At 35.6% G+C, this 21,452-nt stretch overlaps 1 protein-coding gene across 10 annotated transcripts in view; it reads right to left on the bottom strand.

The window, feature by feature from the left end:
- The window catches only part of LOC109047021 (LIM domain-binding protein 3-like), a 46,101-nt gene extending 28,821 nt beyond the window's left edge, over nt 1-17,280 (bottom strand). For 3 of the 10 annotated variants that reach the window (XM_042736827.1, XM_042736829.1, XM_042736830.1), the window contains exons 1-2: nt 13,852-13,984; nt 13,445-13,638 (exon numbers count right to left, since the gene is read on the bottom strand). In XM_042736827.1, coding sequence (XP_042592761.1) covers nt 13,445-13,540 — 96 coding nt within the window. In that variant the 5' untranslated portion in view covers nt 13,541-13,638; nt 13,852-13,984. Of the gene's footprint in view, nt 1-13,444; nt 13,639-13,726; nt 13,986-17,159 lie in introns of those variants that run through there. The other 7 variants (XM_042736824.1, XM_042736828.1, XM_042736832.1 and 4 more) reach the window with 5 other exon arrangements.
- Nucleotides 17,281-21,452: the final 4,172 nt, after the last annotated feature.

Raw genomic sequence — 21,452 nt, 5'->3', positions numbered from 1 at the left:
GAGAAGGCTCTGTCATTTACAGGTGCTTGCTTGATACCCTCTCAATAAAATCAGTGGAGGATAAAAACACACGGATCCTGAATCCATGACAGCTGGATGCACAAAGAGATCTTAAGCACACATTTGGCATGATGCATGCTTAGTGCTTGAACAGATAATGTGTTCCTCTTGCTAAAAATAAGACTGCGTTTACAGAATAAAGTCATGCGCTTACTCTACAGTCTGAAATAATGCATATGAAGTATATCATGTACATGGAACAAAAACATGTCTGAGTCATATTTTGCATGTTTTTAACAGGCTTTTTGAGATTTATTATCTTTATATGTTCCACACTAGACTACTGTTAAAAGGTTTGAGGTCAGAAATATATATATATATATATATATATATATATATATATATATATATATATATATATATATATATATATATATATATATAGAAAGAATTTAATACTTTTATTCAGCAAGGATGCATTCAATTCATCAGTGACAGTAAAGACATTTATAATGTTCAAATCAAATCAGAATATTAGAATGATTTCTGATGGATCATGTGACACAGAAGACTGGAGTAATGACTGCTGAAAATTCAGCTTTGCCATATAAAATGAAAAAAAGAGAGAAAATATTTCACTGTTTTTACTGCACTTTTGGTTTTGAATAAGATCAGCTGGTTATTCATTTTTGTGTGGGGAATTTTTTTGTTCTTACTGTTTCTAAAATTAAGGTTAATTTGTCCTAATTTAGATTTTTTAAATTTATTTATTTAAATTTTGGGATATAATACAACATATTCTTGAAAAGTTGTGTGAGAATTTCATAATTTAAATAAGGACACCAAACCCCTCATTGAATGCTTTATTGATGATAAAAAAAATATACAGGAACTGGTAACTGAAAACTGTTGATTTTAAAAGATGTGCATCTACGCAGACAACTTTTACAAAGATTTTAAGTCAATTCTTTTCCTCCATGATATGTACAGAGCATGTTGCAGACCATCATTTAGGATTCTGTGATATACAATAGATACATGAAAACCTTTAGACTGCACATGGGTGGCACTGTGTCATCTCTGTACCATAAAACTAGGCTATCACGATTTAGAGTCTGCTTCATTTCTTCTAAATCTGGCGAGGTTTCAGCTGTGTTTTGAGCCAGAAGCATCTCTTTAAAGTCTGACTGTGCACTTCTGAGAGCCAGCAATTTCAAAGTACTGTCTCATTTACAAAAAGCAAAAAACAAAAAAACAGTGTGAATGCAAAATGAATAAAGCTGATTACAGATATGAGCATGTTACTCTCTAATCTCTTCTGGCTAGATCATGACGTTTTGACACTGTGATATGATTTGCTTCCTGAATGACTACTAAAACTCCCATTGGGAAGAACTGAAGAAATGAATCTGTATTTTTTTTCGCATTTCCATCTGTTTTGAATTTTTAACGAATAAACGAATGCATGCACATCTGAGCCAAGGATTAAGACATAGAAGTGCCAAGACTGCAAAGCCTATTTCAAGAGCCTGAGAAGTAGACCAGCCATAACAAGAAAATGAGAAGTATGTGTCTGAAACAACATACAAGACATACAAGCTCACTCTGTGAAAGTTAGTTTGTTGTCAATTATCCAAAAGCTATCAAGCAGTAAGATCTTAATTTAGAGTACAATAACCACATTTAAAGCTTAGAAACTACAGAAAGGTGATTTTGAGAAATGTCAGCTTATTTTTTTTTTTTTTTTTGGTCACCAGACATTTTTATTGTAAACATACTTCAAAATAAGTCATACAGGTTTGGAATAACATGAGAGTAAGTAAATGATGACAGATTTTCCATTTTTGGGTGAACTATCCCCTCTAAAGTGCTTAACTCTAAACCACAACATTAATAGAACAATCAAATCAACTAATTTAATCAGTTCATGGGCCACCTTTGGTATCATACCTGCAATATTTGTGTCCAGATCTCTAGAAATTCTGAACTGAATCAACCCTTAATAATAATTATTCTTTGGTTTTCAGTGATTTAGATTGTGTCAGACATTGATCAGTTCCTGCTATTTGATTCTCACTAATTACTGGGAAGCTTTGAAAGCCTGTGGTAACTAGATTGAGCCTTTGACAAACCAGCAAATGGTCCAGCAGAAATACCAAACTGACAGACGGAAAGGAGCAGCAGAGCTGGCCAAAGAACATCATCATGCACTGTGTAGCTACAACATATGATATAATTAAAAATTTAAAATTACACAACAGTTACAGTTATCTAATTTGATTGGTCAAACATATGCATATTAACATGGCCAAATCTAGTCTGAAATTAGCTACTCAACATTAAGAGAGATAAACAGATTGTACAAATTTATGGATGTCCAAATTTCAAACAAACACTTTAAACTGCTACAATCATGCAATTTAATTATCAAAGATACAAATATTTATTTTTTTGAAGTTGCATTTAAATTCCACTTAGCTTAGAAATCTGTGGGATGTGCAAATGGATGAATGCTTTTGTTTCTTAAAGTCCTGTCACGTTAGCAAAAAAGGTAAATTTTTAATTGTCATTAGCAATGTACTGTATGAAGCATAGTTTATACAGAAGTCACTTTCAAACCAATTAGCTTTCTGTTGGTAACTGCAGTGAATGTCACTTTTATCACAATAAAAATATGGAACTCATTGTGAAATTCCAGATTGCATGGATTTCTATTGAAATTACCGTATTTCACTGTCAAAAATCACCAGTATGACGGTAAATGTGGCCACAGCTTTATTGATACAGCTGTTATTCTCATCTGATACTTTTATTAGTCTCCTCCTGGTACATCAAAGGCGAGACAATTAATAACATAGGGATAAACTAGTAAACAGCATAAAAGAAAGATTAAAACTATCATGCATCAAGGATATGTGGTTACTAGTGTAAAGCTGATAATTGTTTGGCAAACATAGAATCTTTGATTGCATGCCTTTAGTGTTTGCTTATGAAATATTCTGGTTAATTTGATTATGCTTTCAGCTCTCATAACACCACAGTACTCATAGCTGTGTTTATCTTATTTAATCAAGTTTACCCATTACACATATATTTGCACAAAATCAAAAAACAGGGAAAAGCATGCAGATTCAACATCATCTTGATAATTCAGTCCATAAAATCTCATAAATCAGTGTCGTTGTTAGGAAAAGCTTGCAGCGTGTGGCTACTGTGTGTAATATCTTTAAAAAAGTATCGGTATGTGACAGCTGTGTTTCCACTACTGTGGTCACGTCCACACTGTGGATGAGCTTAACATGATCAATGCAATCCGACACCTGGATGGTTTATATATCCAGGCACTTCACACATACTCATGGGCAAATATGACAGATTGTAGTTGCCCTTCTTGCAAACTGGCACAGTTTTTGATAATAATTTTCTCGAATGAATTAGCAGCTCAAGTTCACTGACCATGTTTATGAACCCAATATAACTGCAGCCCCCAACTGCAGAGCTCCTATCCTCTGGCACAAATTCACAAATAACTGAAGTCTGTCTCATATGCTTATTGAGGTACAAGCCTGTAGAAAATAAGCCACACCAGGTTTAGCAAAAAACCTCTGCTGGTCTAGGTATCTAACGTTAACCATTCGAGGTTGGAATGATTATGCTCACAGTAAGATGGCCACGATGAGTCTAAAATAGCTTTAAATGACTTCCTCCTTTCAAAAAGGTGTTCTGTATATATAATTACCCACAGTGGGAAGCAATTGCAGTCTTTTTTCTGCTTGACAGCTGCTCTAATTGAGTCTGTGTGAATGGGTGCTACCCACTAGAGTGCAGGGGTCATTTTAGAAGCCTTCTTCCTCTATAAATGTCATGTCTAATTGCCACATCTAGCAGGGGGAGTGTCCTGTCACCTTCAGAAAGGCCACTGTGACAGTAATGTTCATGTGCTGGGGGCAACATCCCCATAAAATGACCTGTGCTACAAATTAAAAGGATTACTTCACCCAAAATGAAAGTTATATGGGTTCTGAACGATAGTAATTGATGCCGGAATTTTCATTTCTGGGTGATTCGCCCCTTAAGGCTTCATTACTTATAGGCCACATAATAAAAAAACCTTAATGGCAGAAAAGAAAGGCATTTTGAAAACTCATATTTAGTTGTTTTAGTAAATGCACTGATACTGTTGCTTTGTGCCGGGTTAGCAAAACTAATGGCAAAAGGAAGAGGAAGGGAGCATGGGTCAACAAAGGCTTGGAGAGACTGAAGGGAGGATTACCAGGCCTGGCACACAAAACATGCATTAGCTCTCCATTCTAGCTCATTCCAATTGATGCCTGGATGAATGAGTGGCTGATATGCCAGCTCAAATCTCCTGCTCACTCACAGCAGCACAAAGGAGCTGTTCTGTGGGTCAAATAAATCATGGGGGGAAAGTAGGCCACAGAGAAAACTAGATAGATATTTGATGGCTAGACAGATGAACTGTAAAGGAAAAATAAAATGAAGCCAACTAGAGATCAAAATGCACCCTATATAAATTCTTAATAAACATCTCTGGTCTTATTGTGCATGATTGTTTTTGTACATCACTCCAGTGCAAATTATAATTGTAATCTTTCCTCTTTGCACAATCCAATCAATTCCTGGTGGATAAAATGGATAAAGTCCCACTATTTTTCTTCAGAGAATATCCTGTTACACTCAGCATGGGTTGATAAGCATTTATTTAGTTATTTATTTATTTTGAAAGGGGTTGCCCATGTTCATCAAGGCTGTAAAAACAGTAATATTGGGAAATATTATTACAATTTAAAATAACTGTTTTAAATTGTAATATATTTTTAAATGTAATTTATTCTTGTGATGGCAAAGCTGAATTTTCAGCATCATTACTCCAGTCTTCAGTGTCATATGATCCTTCAGAAATTATTCTGATATGATGATTTTGTACTTAAAAACCTTTATTTTTTTATTTTCAGTGTAGAAAACTGCTTAATTTGTGTTGCTTAATATTTTTGTGACCAAGAAACCGTAATCCTTTTTAATTTTTGATGAATATAAAGCTCAGAAGAACAGCATTTATTTGAAATATAAATCTTTTGTAATAGTATAAATGTTAAATGCCAATCAATTTCATGTGTCTTTGTTGAGTATCCTTTAAAAATATATATATATATATATATATACATACATACAATACATACATTTTTTTTTATTAGTATTCTAGAATGCGGCTATAAATCGCTGCGATAAGATAAGACACTTACAATACAATAAGTACCATGTAATCATGATTTGAATTGACAGTCATGGCGTCAAAATATCTGAAATGGTGAAGACTTGCCCATGATTGAGGCCTGAGTACTTAACCAGATGGGCTCATTTATGCTAACAAGACCGAAAAGAATCCGACACCATATGAATGCAATGTGACCTGATCCTCTCCTGCTGTAGCACCCCTCATATAAGAGCTGAGTAAAGCTGCCCGACACCAAATGAATAAAACACATGTGAAAAAGACCAAGAGTTTATCACAGCACATCAAAGCCAACCTGTTGAATTATCTGAGGACAAGCTTTGGTTAAACACATCAAACATTTCTGTACTTCTGGAAGGAAGCGGTCATTTTGCTGGATGTTGGTATATACAGTAATAGCTCTTAGAGTCTTCCCCAGCAGGACTGACCTGACCTTCAGCAGCCATCTAAAAACAGCTCTGCCTGTCAGCAGCACCAGCTTCAGGCTCTCACAGCAAACACCAAGACTGGTACTTGCTGCCTACTGGTTTATGACTATCTGAGAGAGACTAGCATTATATAATTACAATAACATTATTGACACAACAACTTGTTCTGAGGAACATTTTTGTTTTCTGACTTCATACATCAAGTTAATTAGTTAAATAAATCAAGTTAAATAAATTGCATGCTTTATGATGTGTGTATAAATCATAAGTCTGGTGGACCACAACTGAATGGCATCATCTCTTAACCTGATGCAAAGTGATACAAAAGCAGCCAATCAGAAGATATTGTTTAATGTACAGCTAATGGAGCAATATTTTGAACCACAGACATTTCATAACAGGCTAACCAATGTGATAATGCAAGAACAGATATTAAACAATCAATAAAACATCCTGTCACTTGTAGCAGTCAAACAAATAAAAAATTTTTCACCGTATGCAACAATTTTCCAAAATTATTCTAAAGCAGATTATCTGATGCACTCCCATTCAAAAGAAGATTGTTTTTTTTTTATTTTTTATTCATAAGTCTCTTATGCTTACAAAGGCTACATTTATTTGTTCAAACCTGCAGTCTAACCCAGGGGTAGGCAACACAAAAATCAAGCAACAATGAAAGACTGAAAATGCTACTAAGCCACTTTTTTCTTCCAACAATCAGCTTTAAAAATGAAGTAGGTTTGTGTTCATCTGCCAGCATAAATCTTCCTAAAGACTGACTGGAATGAACAATTTCCCTCGGCTCATTAGAGAATAGGCGTGTGGAGAGATGTCATACTGTATAAGCAGTCCAGCACTGGAAAGTCACAACACTGTTGGGAATGCTCTCACCAGGGGTGTTGTGCTATTTCAAAAAAAAAAAAAAAAAACTTTGATTGTGATCCAAGTAAAGAGACAGCTACATTTGTGTCATTAATCCAACAAGCTGGTAGTATTAATGCAGATCAAATTCAAGCCAACCATAAAACTCAATCTTCACAAGCTTTAACTGGATGCTCAGTGAATACCATATGAATGAGAGTAGCTCTTAATTTGAAACGTCCATATTTGAACACCCTAATATCACTTCACAAAGGTGAAACTCTATTCCACCAGTTGGTGCATTAGGGTATGTCAAAGAGAGCCCACAATAATAATATGCTGAGTTTTATAATATTAAGCTACTGCAAATGCCCTTCACCGGATGAAACATCCTCAAACTATTTGGCAGATCCTAAAGAGTGGATCCCTGTTGACATTTAACTGTAACATCTTTTCAGAGGCAAACGCATTTCTAATGACACCACAGTGTCAAATGAAATGTCACAGAACATTAGTGGAAGTATAAGGTGATTTAGTGCTCGGTAACCCCATAACTCCTCTTTTACATTGGTGGTCCCATACCCCCTTTACTCCTACTACCACTCAGAATAGGATAAATCATTTTCTCATCTGTGCTACATGCTAGTGACAACACAATGGCTTAAACAAGCTTGGATCTCAACTTCTTTCGAATAATGAATAATGCAAATATTTGATTATAACACATTTCATAACTTTCATAAAGTGAAAACCTGAATGTACATATAGGCTATAGTTTAAAGGCAATATAGTGAGCTTATAGACATGGTTTAGTATAGTTTAGTGGCCAAATAAATAATTTAGTCATTTTTAGAGATAATTTGATAGAACTGACATTTTATAATTTCCAAAACTTTATCTGCCATTTGTCAATATCTCTTTGTTGCTGTTACTTAATTACTGTCTAATGCATTCGCCAGATAAAAGTATTATTTTCCTTAGAAGTTCCTTTTCATCCAAACCACCCAGAGGTATTTATATCCCTCATCTGCTGCTTTCAGTTTGAACTGAATTGCAAGTTCATGCTTTCTGTGTGCCATCTGTTACAGTCTGAGCTGCTCTCAGCCAATAGAAACCATCATTTCAGCACCTAGCACTGAATAGGACCACTCATAGACACACTCATACACAGAAGCATCTGCCAACAATATTTCACCCAATTCAGAAGGCCAGTACATTAGCCAAAAAAAGTTAGGAAATATACTTGTGTATTGTCTATGTCAGTACAATTCTTCAAACGCATTTAAAATATTTCTACACTAAAATAGAGTATAATGTAAACAAAGGCAACAAGACATCTCATCAGTCTGGAATACTGATGCATTGTGTTTTTTCTAAAAAACAGGAAGGGGAAAAAACCTTTTCACGGGCACTGTATATACAGGTGCATCTCAATAAATTAGAATGTTGTGGAAAAGTTCATTTATTTCTGTAATTCAACTCAAATTGTGAAACCCACCAATTCACTCTCAACAAATTAGAATATGGTGACATGCCAATCAGCTAATCAACTCAAAACACCTGCAAAAGTTACCTGAGCCTTCAAAACGGTCTCTCAGTTTGGTTCTCTAGGCTACACAATCATGGGGAAGACTGCTGATCTGACAGTTGTCCAGAAGACAATCATTGACACCCTTCACAGGGAGGGTAAGCCACAAACATTCATTGCCAAAGAAGCTAGCTGTTCACAGAGTGCTGTATCCAAGCATGTTAACAGAAAGTTGAGTGGAAGAAAAAGATGCACAACCAACCGAGAGAACCGCAGCCTTATGAGGATTGTCAAGCAAAATCGATTCAAGAATTTGGGTGAACTTCACAAGGAATGGACTGAGGCTGGGGTCAAGGCATCAAGAGCCACCACACACAGACGTGTCAAGGAATTTGGTTACAGTTTTCATATTCCTCTTTTTAAGCCACTCCTGAACCACAGACAACAACAGAGTCGTCTCACCTGGGCTAAGAAGAAGAATTGGACTCTTGCCCAGTGGTCCAAAGTCCTCTTTTCAGATGAGAGCAAGTTTTGTATTTCATTTAGAAACCAAGGTCCTAGAGTCTGGAGGATGGGTCGAGAAGCTCATCGCCCAAGTTGCTTGAAGTCCAGTGTAAAGTTTCCACAGTCTGTGATGATTTGGGGTGCAATGTCATCTGCTTGTGTTGGTCCATTGTTTTTTTTTTTGATAACCAAAGTCACTGCACCTGTTTACCAAGAAATTTTTGGGCACGTCATGCTTCCTTCTGCTGACCAGCTTTTTGGAGATGCTGATTTCATTTTCCAGCAGGATTTGGCACCTGCTCACACTGCCAAAAGCACCAAAAGTTGGTTAAATGACCATGGTGTTGGTGTGCTTGACTGGCCAGCAAACTTACCAGACCTGAACCCCAGAGAGAATCTATGGGGTATTGTCAAGAGGAAAATGAGAAACAAGAGACCAAAAAATGCAGATGAGCTGAAGGCCACTATCAAAGAAACCTGGGCTTCCATACCACCTCACCAATTTCACAAACTGATCACATCCATGCCACGCCAAATTGAGGCAGTAATTAAAGCAAAATGAGCCTAGTATTGAGTACATGTACAGTAAATGAGCATTTTTTCTAGAAGGCCAACAATTCACTAAAACTGTTTTTTTTTAATTGATCTTATGTAGTATTCTAATTTGTTGAGATGTTAAGGGTTTTTGTTAAATGTGAGCAAAAATCATCACAATTAAAAGAACCAAAGACTTAAACTACTTCAGTCTGCACCAAATTAACAAATTAAATACAATATCTTAAAAAAATAAACTTAATTACAGAAAAAAATAAACTATTCAAAAACACCCTAACTACCTATCATACACCATTATATACAGTGCCCGTGAAAAGGTTTTCTCCCCTTCCTGTTTTTTACATTTTTTGCATATTTGTCACACTTAAAATATTCAGATCATCGAATACATTTTAATATAACACAGAGTACAAAATGCAGTTTTTAAATAATGATTTCATTTATTAAGGGACAAAAGCTTTCTAAACCTGCCTGGCCCTACATGAAAAAGTAATTGCCCCCTAAATCTAATCTAATAATAAGTTGTGCCACCCTTTGCAGCAACAACTGCAATTAAGTGTTTGCGATAACTGACAAGGAGTCTTTCACATCTCTGTGGAGGAATTTTGGCCCACTCTTCTTTGTAGAATTGTTTTAATTCAGCCACATTGGAGGATTTTCAAGCATGAATGGATGTTAAAGGTCATTCCACAGCATCTCTATTGGATTTAAGTCCGGACTTTGACTTGGCCACTCCAAAACCTTGATTTTGTTTTTTTTATCCATTCAGAGGTGGACTTGCTGGTGTGTTTGGGATCATTGTCTTGCTGCATAACCCAAGTGCGCTTGAGGTCACAAACTGATGGCTGGACATTCTCCTTCAGGATTTTCGGGGTTCTTTTTTGACCTCCTGCAGGATGAGTTGTTGTTGCGCTCTTGGAGTGATTTTGGTAGGCTGCCCACTCCTGGGAAGGTTCACCACTGTTCCAAGTTTTCACCATTTGTGGATAATGGCTCTGACCATGATTTGCTGGAGTCCCAAAGCCTTAGAAATGGCTTTAGATCCCTTTCCAGACTGATACATGTCAACTATTTTGTTTCTCATCTGTTCTTGAATTTCTTTAGATCGCAGCATGATGTGTTGCTCTTTAAGCATGCTTCACTTTGTCAGACAGGTTCTGTTTAAGTGATTTCTTGATTCAACGGGTCTGGCAATAATCAGGGCTGGGTGTGGCTAGTGAAATTTAACTCAGCTTTCTTAAATAACATGGTCAATAACAGTTCTTCCATGATTTACCAGGAGGGGGCAATTAATTTTTCACGTAGGGCCAGGTAGGTTTGGACAGCTTTTTTCCCTTAATAAATGAAATCATCATTTAAACAAATATGTGACAAAAATGCAAAAAAAAATAAAAATAAAAAAAAAACAGGAAGGGGACAAAAACCTTTTCACGGCACTGTGTGTATATATATATGATATATGTATGTATATATCAATGTAGAAAAAATATATTTAAAAAAAAAACATTTTTCAGGATGAATAGAAAGTTCAAAAGCACAGCATTTATTTAAAATATAAAAATATATAATTTTCTGTAACCATGTAAAAGTCTTCATTGTCATTTTTGATCAATTTAATGCATTCCCAATTATATTATATGATGTTTTATTACATTATATTATATTATATTATATTATATTATATTATATTATATTATATTATATTATATTATATTATATTATATTATATTATATTATATTATATTTCACGGCTCTGTGGAATACTTGATTCTGATTGGTCAGTCGCGACATTCCGAGGTATGTTATCCCTGGATAACAACCTGTAAAAGCTAATAACACAGGCTCATCCGGGCAACAGCAGTCGGCACTGTACTCTTGCTTGAACTATTTTTGTTCTTGGTGGAAGCTTTCCATTTGTTTAGCTAATAAAATATTATAACTCAATTCAAAATGGTGTACAATTGTTTAATTATGTCATCCTGGTATCGCGGACTCGCTCTCGTTTCATACAAACCCAGCTGCTGCCATTTTGCTATGACTGTTTTCTAAGCCGTAATGGATAATGAGAGAACTAACAAACTGGTAAGGTTTTAAAACATTTTTGTCCTAATTATTTTATTGCCTTAATTATTTTGTGGTGAAATGTTGTGTAATACGTGGTTTGACTGCACCGTTTCCCTTAAATGTCCGTTTAGTTTGAATTTGCCACTTGCTCGCAACTGCTGTCTTCACTGAAGCTTTGTGTTCAAATATTTCAACTCAAATAATTATTTACTTATGTGGCAAGTAGCCATGTAATAAGCGGGATAATGTACATCCAGCCGGTTGTTCTCGCAGAATAAACCACATCACCCTGTCAGGGTTTATTCTGCGAGAACAACCAGCTGGATGTACATTATCCCTTACATATTATATTATAAATATATATATTATATTATATTATATTATATTATATTATATTATATTATATTATATTATATTATATTATATTATATACAGCTAATTATTCTTCAATCTCAACAGCTCATAAACAGGTCCATAACAGTTAATTATTGCATGTTTTAACACTCAAAGCAAAGTCTCCAGCACTGAACAGGAATTCTCACTGGCTGATCAGTAAATAGCACCCAGGCCGTCTGTCTCCTGTGGGCTGGTGAATAATATTCAACCTCTTAAGTTACATGGATCCTTCTCAGACCTACTAATGTGATACTCACAGCAGATGTAAATCTATGTCTTGATTCAAATACAGAATAACAGAACACTTCTTGACTCCTTTACAGCAGGCCTGTGAGGTACTTTTATAGAAAAGCCCCCTGTGAAGCCAAGCGCCAGCCAGAACAAACGTATTGGGTAGCACCTGTCACTCTAAAGTGACTGACTAGGCCCTGTGCTACTGGTCTTTTCCTGTAGACAACACAGACCTGCCACACACCTCTTGATTTAGATATTCTTAGTAACCAGTACAGTGAGGCCAAACGGCTGTCAAATGTTGCAAATAAAAAGGCCTAGAAAAGCATCAGAAGATTCCAATCTGCACTACGATACTGTTGAGGGTATATACGTCACTATAATATGACTAACACTATGGACCACCTAGTATAGTGGCAGGACAGACATTCTTCCTGACCGCAGACTATGTTGGCAGAGGTGACAAAATGGCAGTGCATCATCTCTTTGTAGCATGTATTGCCACCGTTTGACGGCTCGATCACTGTCTGACATTTTTTACACAAGCGGATCTATTTTTTCAAGACCCTTTAATGCCAGCAACATATTGGGGCAATGAATCTGTCCTCACTAGACATCTGAGAATAGGTGCATGTGGACTGTGCTCTTATTTGAAGACACACTTCAGCACAATCACAAAAACAGATACATTAATAGTCAAACGCACTCATGCCGACAATATAATGTTCTCTGGTATGTTCTCATTATGATTTCAATAAGTAAAATCTCTCTACTAGGTCAACTATATGCGTTTGCAGAGCTAGAATTTTTTACAGTACAATGAGAACTCACCCTTCTGTGATATCTGACCTTCCTGTCTTACAATAAAGACCTCATAAACAACCTTTTGCACTCATTCATCCTGACTTCCTTGTATATATCGAACTACAATTTCTCAGAACTAGCTGTTCTAGAGAAGAATTAGTCATCATGACTTCACGTCACACACAAGAATAACTGCAGAACAAGTATGAATTGACTCGATTGCAATGAACTGACAACATACATTACGATCAATACAGTACATCTACATTGGAAATATGGATTTACATGATTCTTCAATAAAGCAGCATTGCAGAAAAACTACTAAGTAATTCAGAAAAAAAAACAATATCTAACAGCACCAAAAGGTGATACACAAACTTTACATCAAGATACCAATCACTTCTATGAGGCTCAAACTGCACATGCCCAATGCAAGTTTCCAAATCAAGAAGGATATGTCATAATGATAATAACAGCATTATATTTTAGGAGAAGCATATTTCATATGATGAATAACGTCATTACTATTACACAACAAAAAACTCTGGATCAGCGACAGATCAGCAAAGAATCAAGTACCAAGATAACAATGAATGAACAAAGGAACTACGAATCAATGAAATGATGGATCATATTTTAAGTTTCATAATAAGAGAACTGGACAGTGAGGTTTGGAAAATCTAAATTGAACCGAAACTGAATTGAATTCCAATATGAGTAAAACATTCAATTAGACTCAGTCTACATTGATTGGTTTGCGAGTAAATGCTAATTTACTAATGAATCACTGTCTGTTTGGCCTAGATTTGGGGGTCTTACCCTGGAAATGGTGAGGGGCATGTTGAAGTCCTTGCCTCCTTGCAACCGGAAGCCCCAAGGCGAAGGTCCAGCGAGTGAAACGTTGTACGAACTCATTGTTCAAAAAAGCCTGTGTATTGTTTAAGCAACAGAATTTCTCCAAACGGATGGGGTAAATGGATTTGGAGGGGGGCGGGGCACGTGCCAAACAGCCTCTGAAAGAAGAAGGGGGAAAAAAGTGTAAAATGAAAGTAACACTCACACCTCTCTGATTAAAAAAAAAACCAAACAAACAAAAAAAACCTGCAGGCCAAAAGGGTCAAAGTAACAGCTTAAAACAAGGAATTCAGGCCCAGCCAAACTGCAACGAATGCAAAATAACTGGAGCAACAGAGCAGAGCTACGAGCCAGAGGAAGAAGATTCTTGCCTGTTCAGATGAGCTGGACAGACAGCCTAAGAATATCTGCCCCTCTACCGAGAGCGATAGCACTATGGCATTGTGGGGAGGGGGGAGGAAGGGGTACTTATATGGCATGTAAGGGGACACCCAGAATGCCAGGCCTCCTATGATTCACAGAACTAATATAGCCCCCTCTTAGGCTAAAAGATTTTTCTAGACTCCTTTCTTCTAGGGTGCATCATCTATCTGGGTCCTGGGCTAGTTTTAGTTTGGGTTAGGGTTAGAGTTAGGCTAAACTACTTGCTAGTGCAACCTGGCTGATTCTGAAAAAAGGTCAACAAAAGGTTATAGAGTTAAATGGCAGCCCCTACGGACGCAAACAAGCTTATCTCATTCATTCACAATGTATTCTGGAATTGAACTGTGTCTCCTGTTTAAATGAAGTGTCTATCATCAATCTAAATACACTGAAATTTCAACATACACTACCAAGTCAGTAATACATTTAAAGAAATTAACATTTTCATTTAAATAAAAACTGTAAGGTCATTTACAATGTTACAAAAGATAAACAAAATAAACATTTCATAGTTTCCACTGAAATATTAAGCATTTCAACACCCATAATAAGAAATATTTTTTGAGCAGCAAATCAGCATATTAGAATAATTTCTAAAGGATTATGTAACACTGAAGACAGGAGTAATGGCTGCTGAAAACTTAGCTTTTCCATTATAGTAATAAATGACATTTTAAAAGATATTAAAACAGTTATTTAAATCGTAACTATTCACAATATTACTGATTTTATTCATTTTTAATCATATAAATGCAGCCTTGTTGAGCATTAGAGACTTCTTTTAAAATCATTAAATACTCTTACTGACCCCAAACTTTTGAATGGTAATGTATCTTTATGAATACATTAACTTCCTGGATGCAATCAATCACTCTAAACTCATACTAGCATTTAAAATATTCCACTGGCATTGTAATCATAATGCAGGACATAATTTTTTATTAAACAAACCGTGAATGGCATCTACATGAGATAATGTTATCCCAAGCATTCAGGGGCATCTGGAGGTTCTTTATGGGCAGCTTTAAACAAAGAACGAGTGGCAGTGAGAAAAGGTTGATATGCTCTTATAGCTCTCACAGAACCGAGATAAGAGGACCTCTCGTGCACCAGCACATCACAAGCTCCGCACCGAGACATCGGAGGAAAGATAACCACTGAGGACCTGCCTGTTCGCCCAGCCTAATTTGGGAGACCTCTAGTTTGCAGCTAAGTTTAGCACTCTTTGTCAACGGAAGAATTTGAAGTAATACTGTACGTGAATGTTCAACAATCAGGCCTTCATAGACAGCATTTCAGAGAACAAGCATACTTCATGTTCATGACATTGCTTTGATAATTAATACAGTGCTTGCCATTGTGAACCTTGGCAAAGACAACATACTATTATTATAAAAATTGCATTAGGTTTTTCTTATTTAAGTTGCTGTATATTTTCTAACCAGACATACCTGTATGGCAATGGCATATATATATATATATATATATACAATGGCATATATATATATATATATATATATATATATATATATATATATATATATATATATATATAATATATGTGAGCATACTGTGTATATTAATTTTATAATGTATAAAAAAATAAATATTTTAAAAAAAAAATCATTTAATACTATTTACACAATATATATATATATACAAACACATGCATGTATATATTTAAGACATGTATTTGTATTTACACATACACAATAAATATACACAGTACACATACATATATTATGTAAACAAAAAGTTTATTTTGGATGCAATTAATCACAATTAATCTTTTCACAGCACTTATATGTGTGTGTGTGTGTGTGTGTGTGTGTGTGTATATATATATGCTTGTTTGTATGCATGTATATATATATATATATGTACATATGTTTTATATATATATATATATATATATATATATTATATATATATATATATATATATATATATATATATATATATATATATATATATATATATATATATATATACGTGTATATATATAATGGTTGCAATTTAGCCACCATTACTCCAGTCTTCAGTGTCACATGATATTACAGAAATCATTCTAATATTTTGATTTGGTGCTCAAGAACCATTTCTAATTATTATCAATGTAAAATCAACAATAAATTACAATTATAAAAAATATATTTCAGAATGAATAGAAAGTTCAAAAGCACAGCATTTATTTAAAATATAAAAATATCATTGTCGATTATTCCCTTGAAATTGTAATTGCAACTATTAATTACAATTATCACAATTTACATTGAATGATGTTTACCATTGTTTTACGCAACTGCCGTATTTTTATATGAAAATGAACAAGCTGAAAACACTGACTGAAAAACTTTTAGTGTTTTTCTATAGTATTAAGTCTCAAATGTCAACGATACATCAGATTGTTTTTTTCTTTAAATTATAAAAAAGTGAAAATATGAATGGTATTAACATGTTATACTAAAAAATATATACACACACACACACACACACACACACACAGAGAGAGAGAGAGAGAAGTTATGTATGCATCACATTAATTTTATGTTCATAAAAATTTTTAGATGACCACATTATCACTGAATACTGATGACCTTACAATAGATCAAATGAGAGTTTTTGCACATTATTTGAACCACCAATATGGATCTACACAAACGCAACCCAACAAGATATTGCACTAGTTGATTAATGATTATTTTGGTCAATTGTGTGAATACATACAGAGAACAGTTGCCACTTGAAGACATGTATCCCACCTCAGTTACATGTTTACACTTTTACACCTTCTCACCATTCACAGTAGTGAATTACATGTAGCTACTACTGTACAAGCAAATATAATTTATCCATCTTTGACCAGATAGAAACATGCAAAACTACACACATCAGGAAAGAAAAAAAAAAAAAAAACACTTCAAAGAGCTCGAGCATCACTCACTCAATCAGTGTTGCCAGAAGCCAAAAACAGACACATACACCTCACAGCAAATTCAAACCAATAACAGAAAAGCCACTGACTGCAGAATAGTCTATATTTAGTATCGCAGTAATATGTAGTAACATATCGGTAGGTGTGGAAGAATGCGAAAACTATGAATGAAGCACTAACTGAGAGACTATGCTTCTAGAAATGTTTTCACGCGACTGCAGCCACTGAGCGTCTCGAGTACAGTGTCAAGCCTGTTGCCTCCAGTTCCATTCAACAAACCATTAAAGACAAACAGCTTCTCAAAGTTTTGCTTCAACCTACATTGCATGCTTAAAAGTTGCTTTATACTGAGAGCCGCGAGCCTTGCAGTTTGGAGTCGCTCCGTTTCCTCCAGAGGCGAGCTCTGTCACTCACGCAAGAGCCCTGGAACCCCCGATGTGCGTAAACCAATCATACTATGCTGAAGGATTATCTCATGAATATTAATTATCAAATGTGGCGTTCCCCCAGTAGGCCTCCCTGATTCGCTGGAATGCAGACGCCGAGCTAATCACCTGGCGAATTAACGAATCACCATACGACACCTCATTACCCAATAAAAATAAATAACTAAAGCCACTTACCCCATAGCGAGCGGCAACCTCGCACTCTCTCTCGTGAAGCCAATAAGGAAGAGACTAAAACTGTAATTCATCGACTGGCCGCTTGAGGCTGGCTGCAAAAGGGAGTCAGTCCCATAGACTCCCCATGTTAAAATGCCCAACTTTACAGCAGAAAAAAAAATATTTACAGCCTGGTTCAAAAAATGATTTTGGTCTATATCGCAAATTTTGCCTTTCATGACAACTGTGATGGGTGTGAATTTTTTTATAACTAATCCATTTAAATTATATTAAGCCTTAAAGTTCTGCATAATTAAGGGCCAGGCCACGTGAGTGACAGGTAGATTGCCGCTGCTGACAATGCCATCGCGCTAGGTCGGCGTGGTTTCAGCAACCAGCTCCCTCCTTTTTGCCCATTTTCGATTATCCGGGAGAGTCGCGCGGTGACGCGCTGCCAAGATGGCGACGGCCCGCTCTGCACACTTTGAGCTTCAAAACCGCTATTGAGGAGTCTACGGGTGACGTCATGGACACTACATCCATATTTTTTTACAGTCTATAGGCTTGTTTGAGATGCGCCTCGCCTCGCCTGAAATGTAGGCGAGAGTAGGCGGCTGCAGTGAGGGGAGGAGTGAAATAGAATATTCCAACACCGACAGTTCTGAGCTCTCAAAGTGGAACAGATACCTACGAGATCAAAGGCAGATATCGCGTTATTTCTCACTCACGTGCTGTGTTGCTAATAAACATGATATAATTTCAGTTCTGTTGCTTTTATATGAAAATAAATATGATGAACAAGACACTCAAGGTGCTTGCTATTTAATTCCATACGAAAGCCGTATTTATCATCCGTTTTTACTTTAATACAAACATGTATTTTAGATTTTTGTAGAAATATGACAACAATCACATATCTCACACATATATCGCACTGTAATAGTGTTTGGGAAGATTCATGAATAATTTAAATACATAATCACATGAAATCAGATAAAAAAAATAAAATATTTTAGAAGAGAACGCAGCATCACAGTTGTCTGAACCAATGAGCTTTAAGCTGTGTCGTCAGTCAGTTGTTTCCCATCATGCTTTTGATCAGCGCAGTCGGTGGAGAGCCACTGCACTCGACTGCTCAATCCGACACAGCCGCCTCGCCGTCGCGAGAGTTTTTCGGCACACGTCAGCATGACATCAGAGCAAGGCGGACGTAACTCGGACACTTTTCTAACCGGCATGCATCTCGCGGTGATCACCGGTGATCGGTTTCTGCGCAGATTTTGTTCATCTCAAACAAGCCTTATGTGTGTTAGTGGAGTTACCAAGCGACACCGCATGACCTGATAAATATTAATGAGTAAAGCCTTTTTCCCCATAGTAGGATTCGTAATTTCCCACACGGGACGGGGAGACGGAGGGCTGGGGATTTTCAGTAGCGAGGAATTATTAAAGAGATAGTCGTCCCTCTGTTGCCCTTGTCAACTGTTTTGAATACGAGCCAACTTAACATCTGACCTATTAAAAAAAAAAAAACTCAAAAAACATCAGACATTCTGCAGGGCCCTATATTTAATTCACTAAACTCAGTTCTCAGCCCTATTTAAAGTAGGTGTTTGAGTTAAACCTAGAAAAACAGTATATTAAACCAGCAATAGCTTGTTTGCATGTCTTTAAACTGGTTTAGTTGGTCTCCCAGCTAAAGTGATTGTATTAGCTGGTTTGCAAACCTGAACTCCAATTTGACCAGCTGAAAAATCCCATAAAAAAGCAGTAGAGCATAACTGAGAGCTAGATGTGATGAATGAATGTTATTTATATCTGCTGATGTACAGGTGGCACATTTTGGAGGTTTGGGGAGAACAGTGGACCCCAGAGGACACGTCAGTCACAGTGACTGAATGAATAACTGCTGTTAGTGACACACTTGAGGGGGTTTTGCATGCCACATCAGGTTATGATGCAGATCCTGCCTCCCTAGAGCACATCAGCCAGTAACTTCCAGAGCTGGGACTCAAAACATATATTTTGTTTTTCTTGCTCAGATATCGCATGCATTACTTACAATCTGATTTTTCCATGAATCACAATGACACACTAATGTAAATGCGGAATGCTAGATGGATTAATATTAACTTTTAGACATGATACACATTTTCTTTAAAGATAAAAGAGTGTTAAAACACACACTTTTGTTTCTTTTCCGACTCACAGAGGAATATTGTGCGGACGTGTGCAAACATTTCTTGCTGAAATGTTTAATGTCATATCATGTTTTTTCAAGAGCAATGGCACATTGCCCACAGGAGGGCATTGTGTGAAAGAGCAGATGGTGCATTGTTTAAAAATGACAACCTGCTTCATAGCTGCAATGAAAGGACTCAGTGTAAGAGCATTTTAACCACGTATCACAGTGCACACACAGTCAGGATTACATGAATAATGTTCTCAGGGACCTTTGAGAAGAAGACATGACTGAGATGGAGATCCACACATTTTACAATCACATGCCCAATATTTCTAGACTTTACTGAACCGAATTCCAGACTATCAAACATTACAATTTAAAAGATCTGGGTTTTTTTCAATATATATTTTTCAAATCAAAAATATAGTAAAAAAATAAAATTAAAAATATCAAACATTACAATCAAAAAAAACTTTTCAATATTCAATAAAAAATAAGAAAAAATAAACACAAATAAGAAAAAATAAACGCATTCATTTGAAATGTTTTTGTAATGATGTAAAAGATTTTATTGTCACCTTTTAATTTAAATTCAACCAGTTGAATGCATCCTGGGTAAATACAAAGTACCAATTTATTTAAAATCGCTCCTTCCGGTTGTGCGTATGTGTAAAGCAGCGCTGTTTTATAGATATATATAAAAAGTCAGTTATAATGCTACTCAGTGCGGTCTTCACCGGTCAATTAAAACGCACAACATATTAAAGCGTCTTTGGTGTTTCCATTTGTTTTCTACAAAACAAAACCGGAAATCGACGGTGTATGACATCATTGCCAGGCGACACAATTACACTATGGACACGGTCCCTGTCCCTAGTTAAAATTGCTTAATTTTCTGGATTTAAACATTCTTCGAAACATTTGGGATTATGTAAGTACACAAGTAATCAAAATATATAACACTGTTCTAGTGGTTTTGGGATATTTTAATAAAAAAAATCTTACATATTGTGCCTTTAAGTCAGGCTTAAAGAAACAACAAACTAAAAAGTTGGCATATGCAATTCAACATGTGGCCAGAACGGGGCAGATGTGTTTACCCTTTGGGTACAATTAACTCAAAATGACTTGCAGAACCAAAAAAATAAAATAAAACCACTAGTAAACCAACTTCCATATCTGTATCCCTCCATTTTCATTTCACAGGATTCTTGTCATGTAAAAAGCCCGTTCATCCTCAGAAGCATTTATCCTGACAATGTATGGAACTTTTGCTGTGATTCTCTAAATGCAAAGGAAAAACCATGAAAAATGATTTCAAATCATTACTGACAGCGTGTGTTATTAAGGACAGCGGTGTCTGAAGGCTAGAGAAACATCTCTATAAATAGACCAGCTTTTATTATTATTATTTTTTTTAATTTAGTGATGTCACTTGACAGTAATATTTTATGAAAGAAAAATTTGAATTATTTTTGCTAATTTGATTATGAAATAACTTGCTCCTCTCTATATTCTACAGAGAAAAGAAACAATTTGTAGAACTGCAGGTTTATTTAAAAAAATAAATAAGAAAAACCACATAAGAGCATTTCAAATATACAATAATGTTCTCCTTGGTGTTGGATACATATATATACTGTCTTTCATGTGAATGGATTAACATATACACATTAACATATATATTCTGATACAATTTGAGACTATACTTAATAAAAACAGTCCATTTTTTTTTTTTACAAACAAACCAGCTAAAAACATATAAACAAACAAACCAAAAAAGAACAACAAAACACTAGATAACTCTAAATAGCGCTACAATGTTTA

This window comes from Cyprinus carpio, chromosome B13 (genome assembly GCF_018340385.1).
Source record: "Cyprinus carpio isolate SPL01 chromosome B13, ASM1834038v1, whole genome shotgun sequence".
Lineage (NCBI taxonomy): Eukaryota > Metazoa > Chordata > Actinopteri > Cypriniformes > Cyprinidae > Cyprinus > Cyprinus carpio.
Note: the sequence above shows the minus strand (reverse complement) of the source record. Positions and strands in the feature narration are given on the sequence as shown.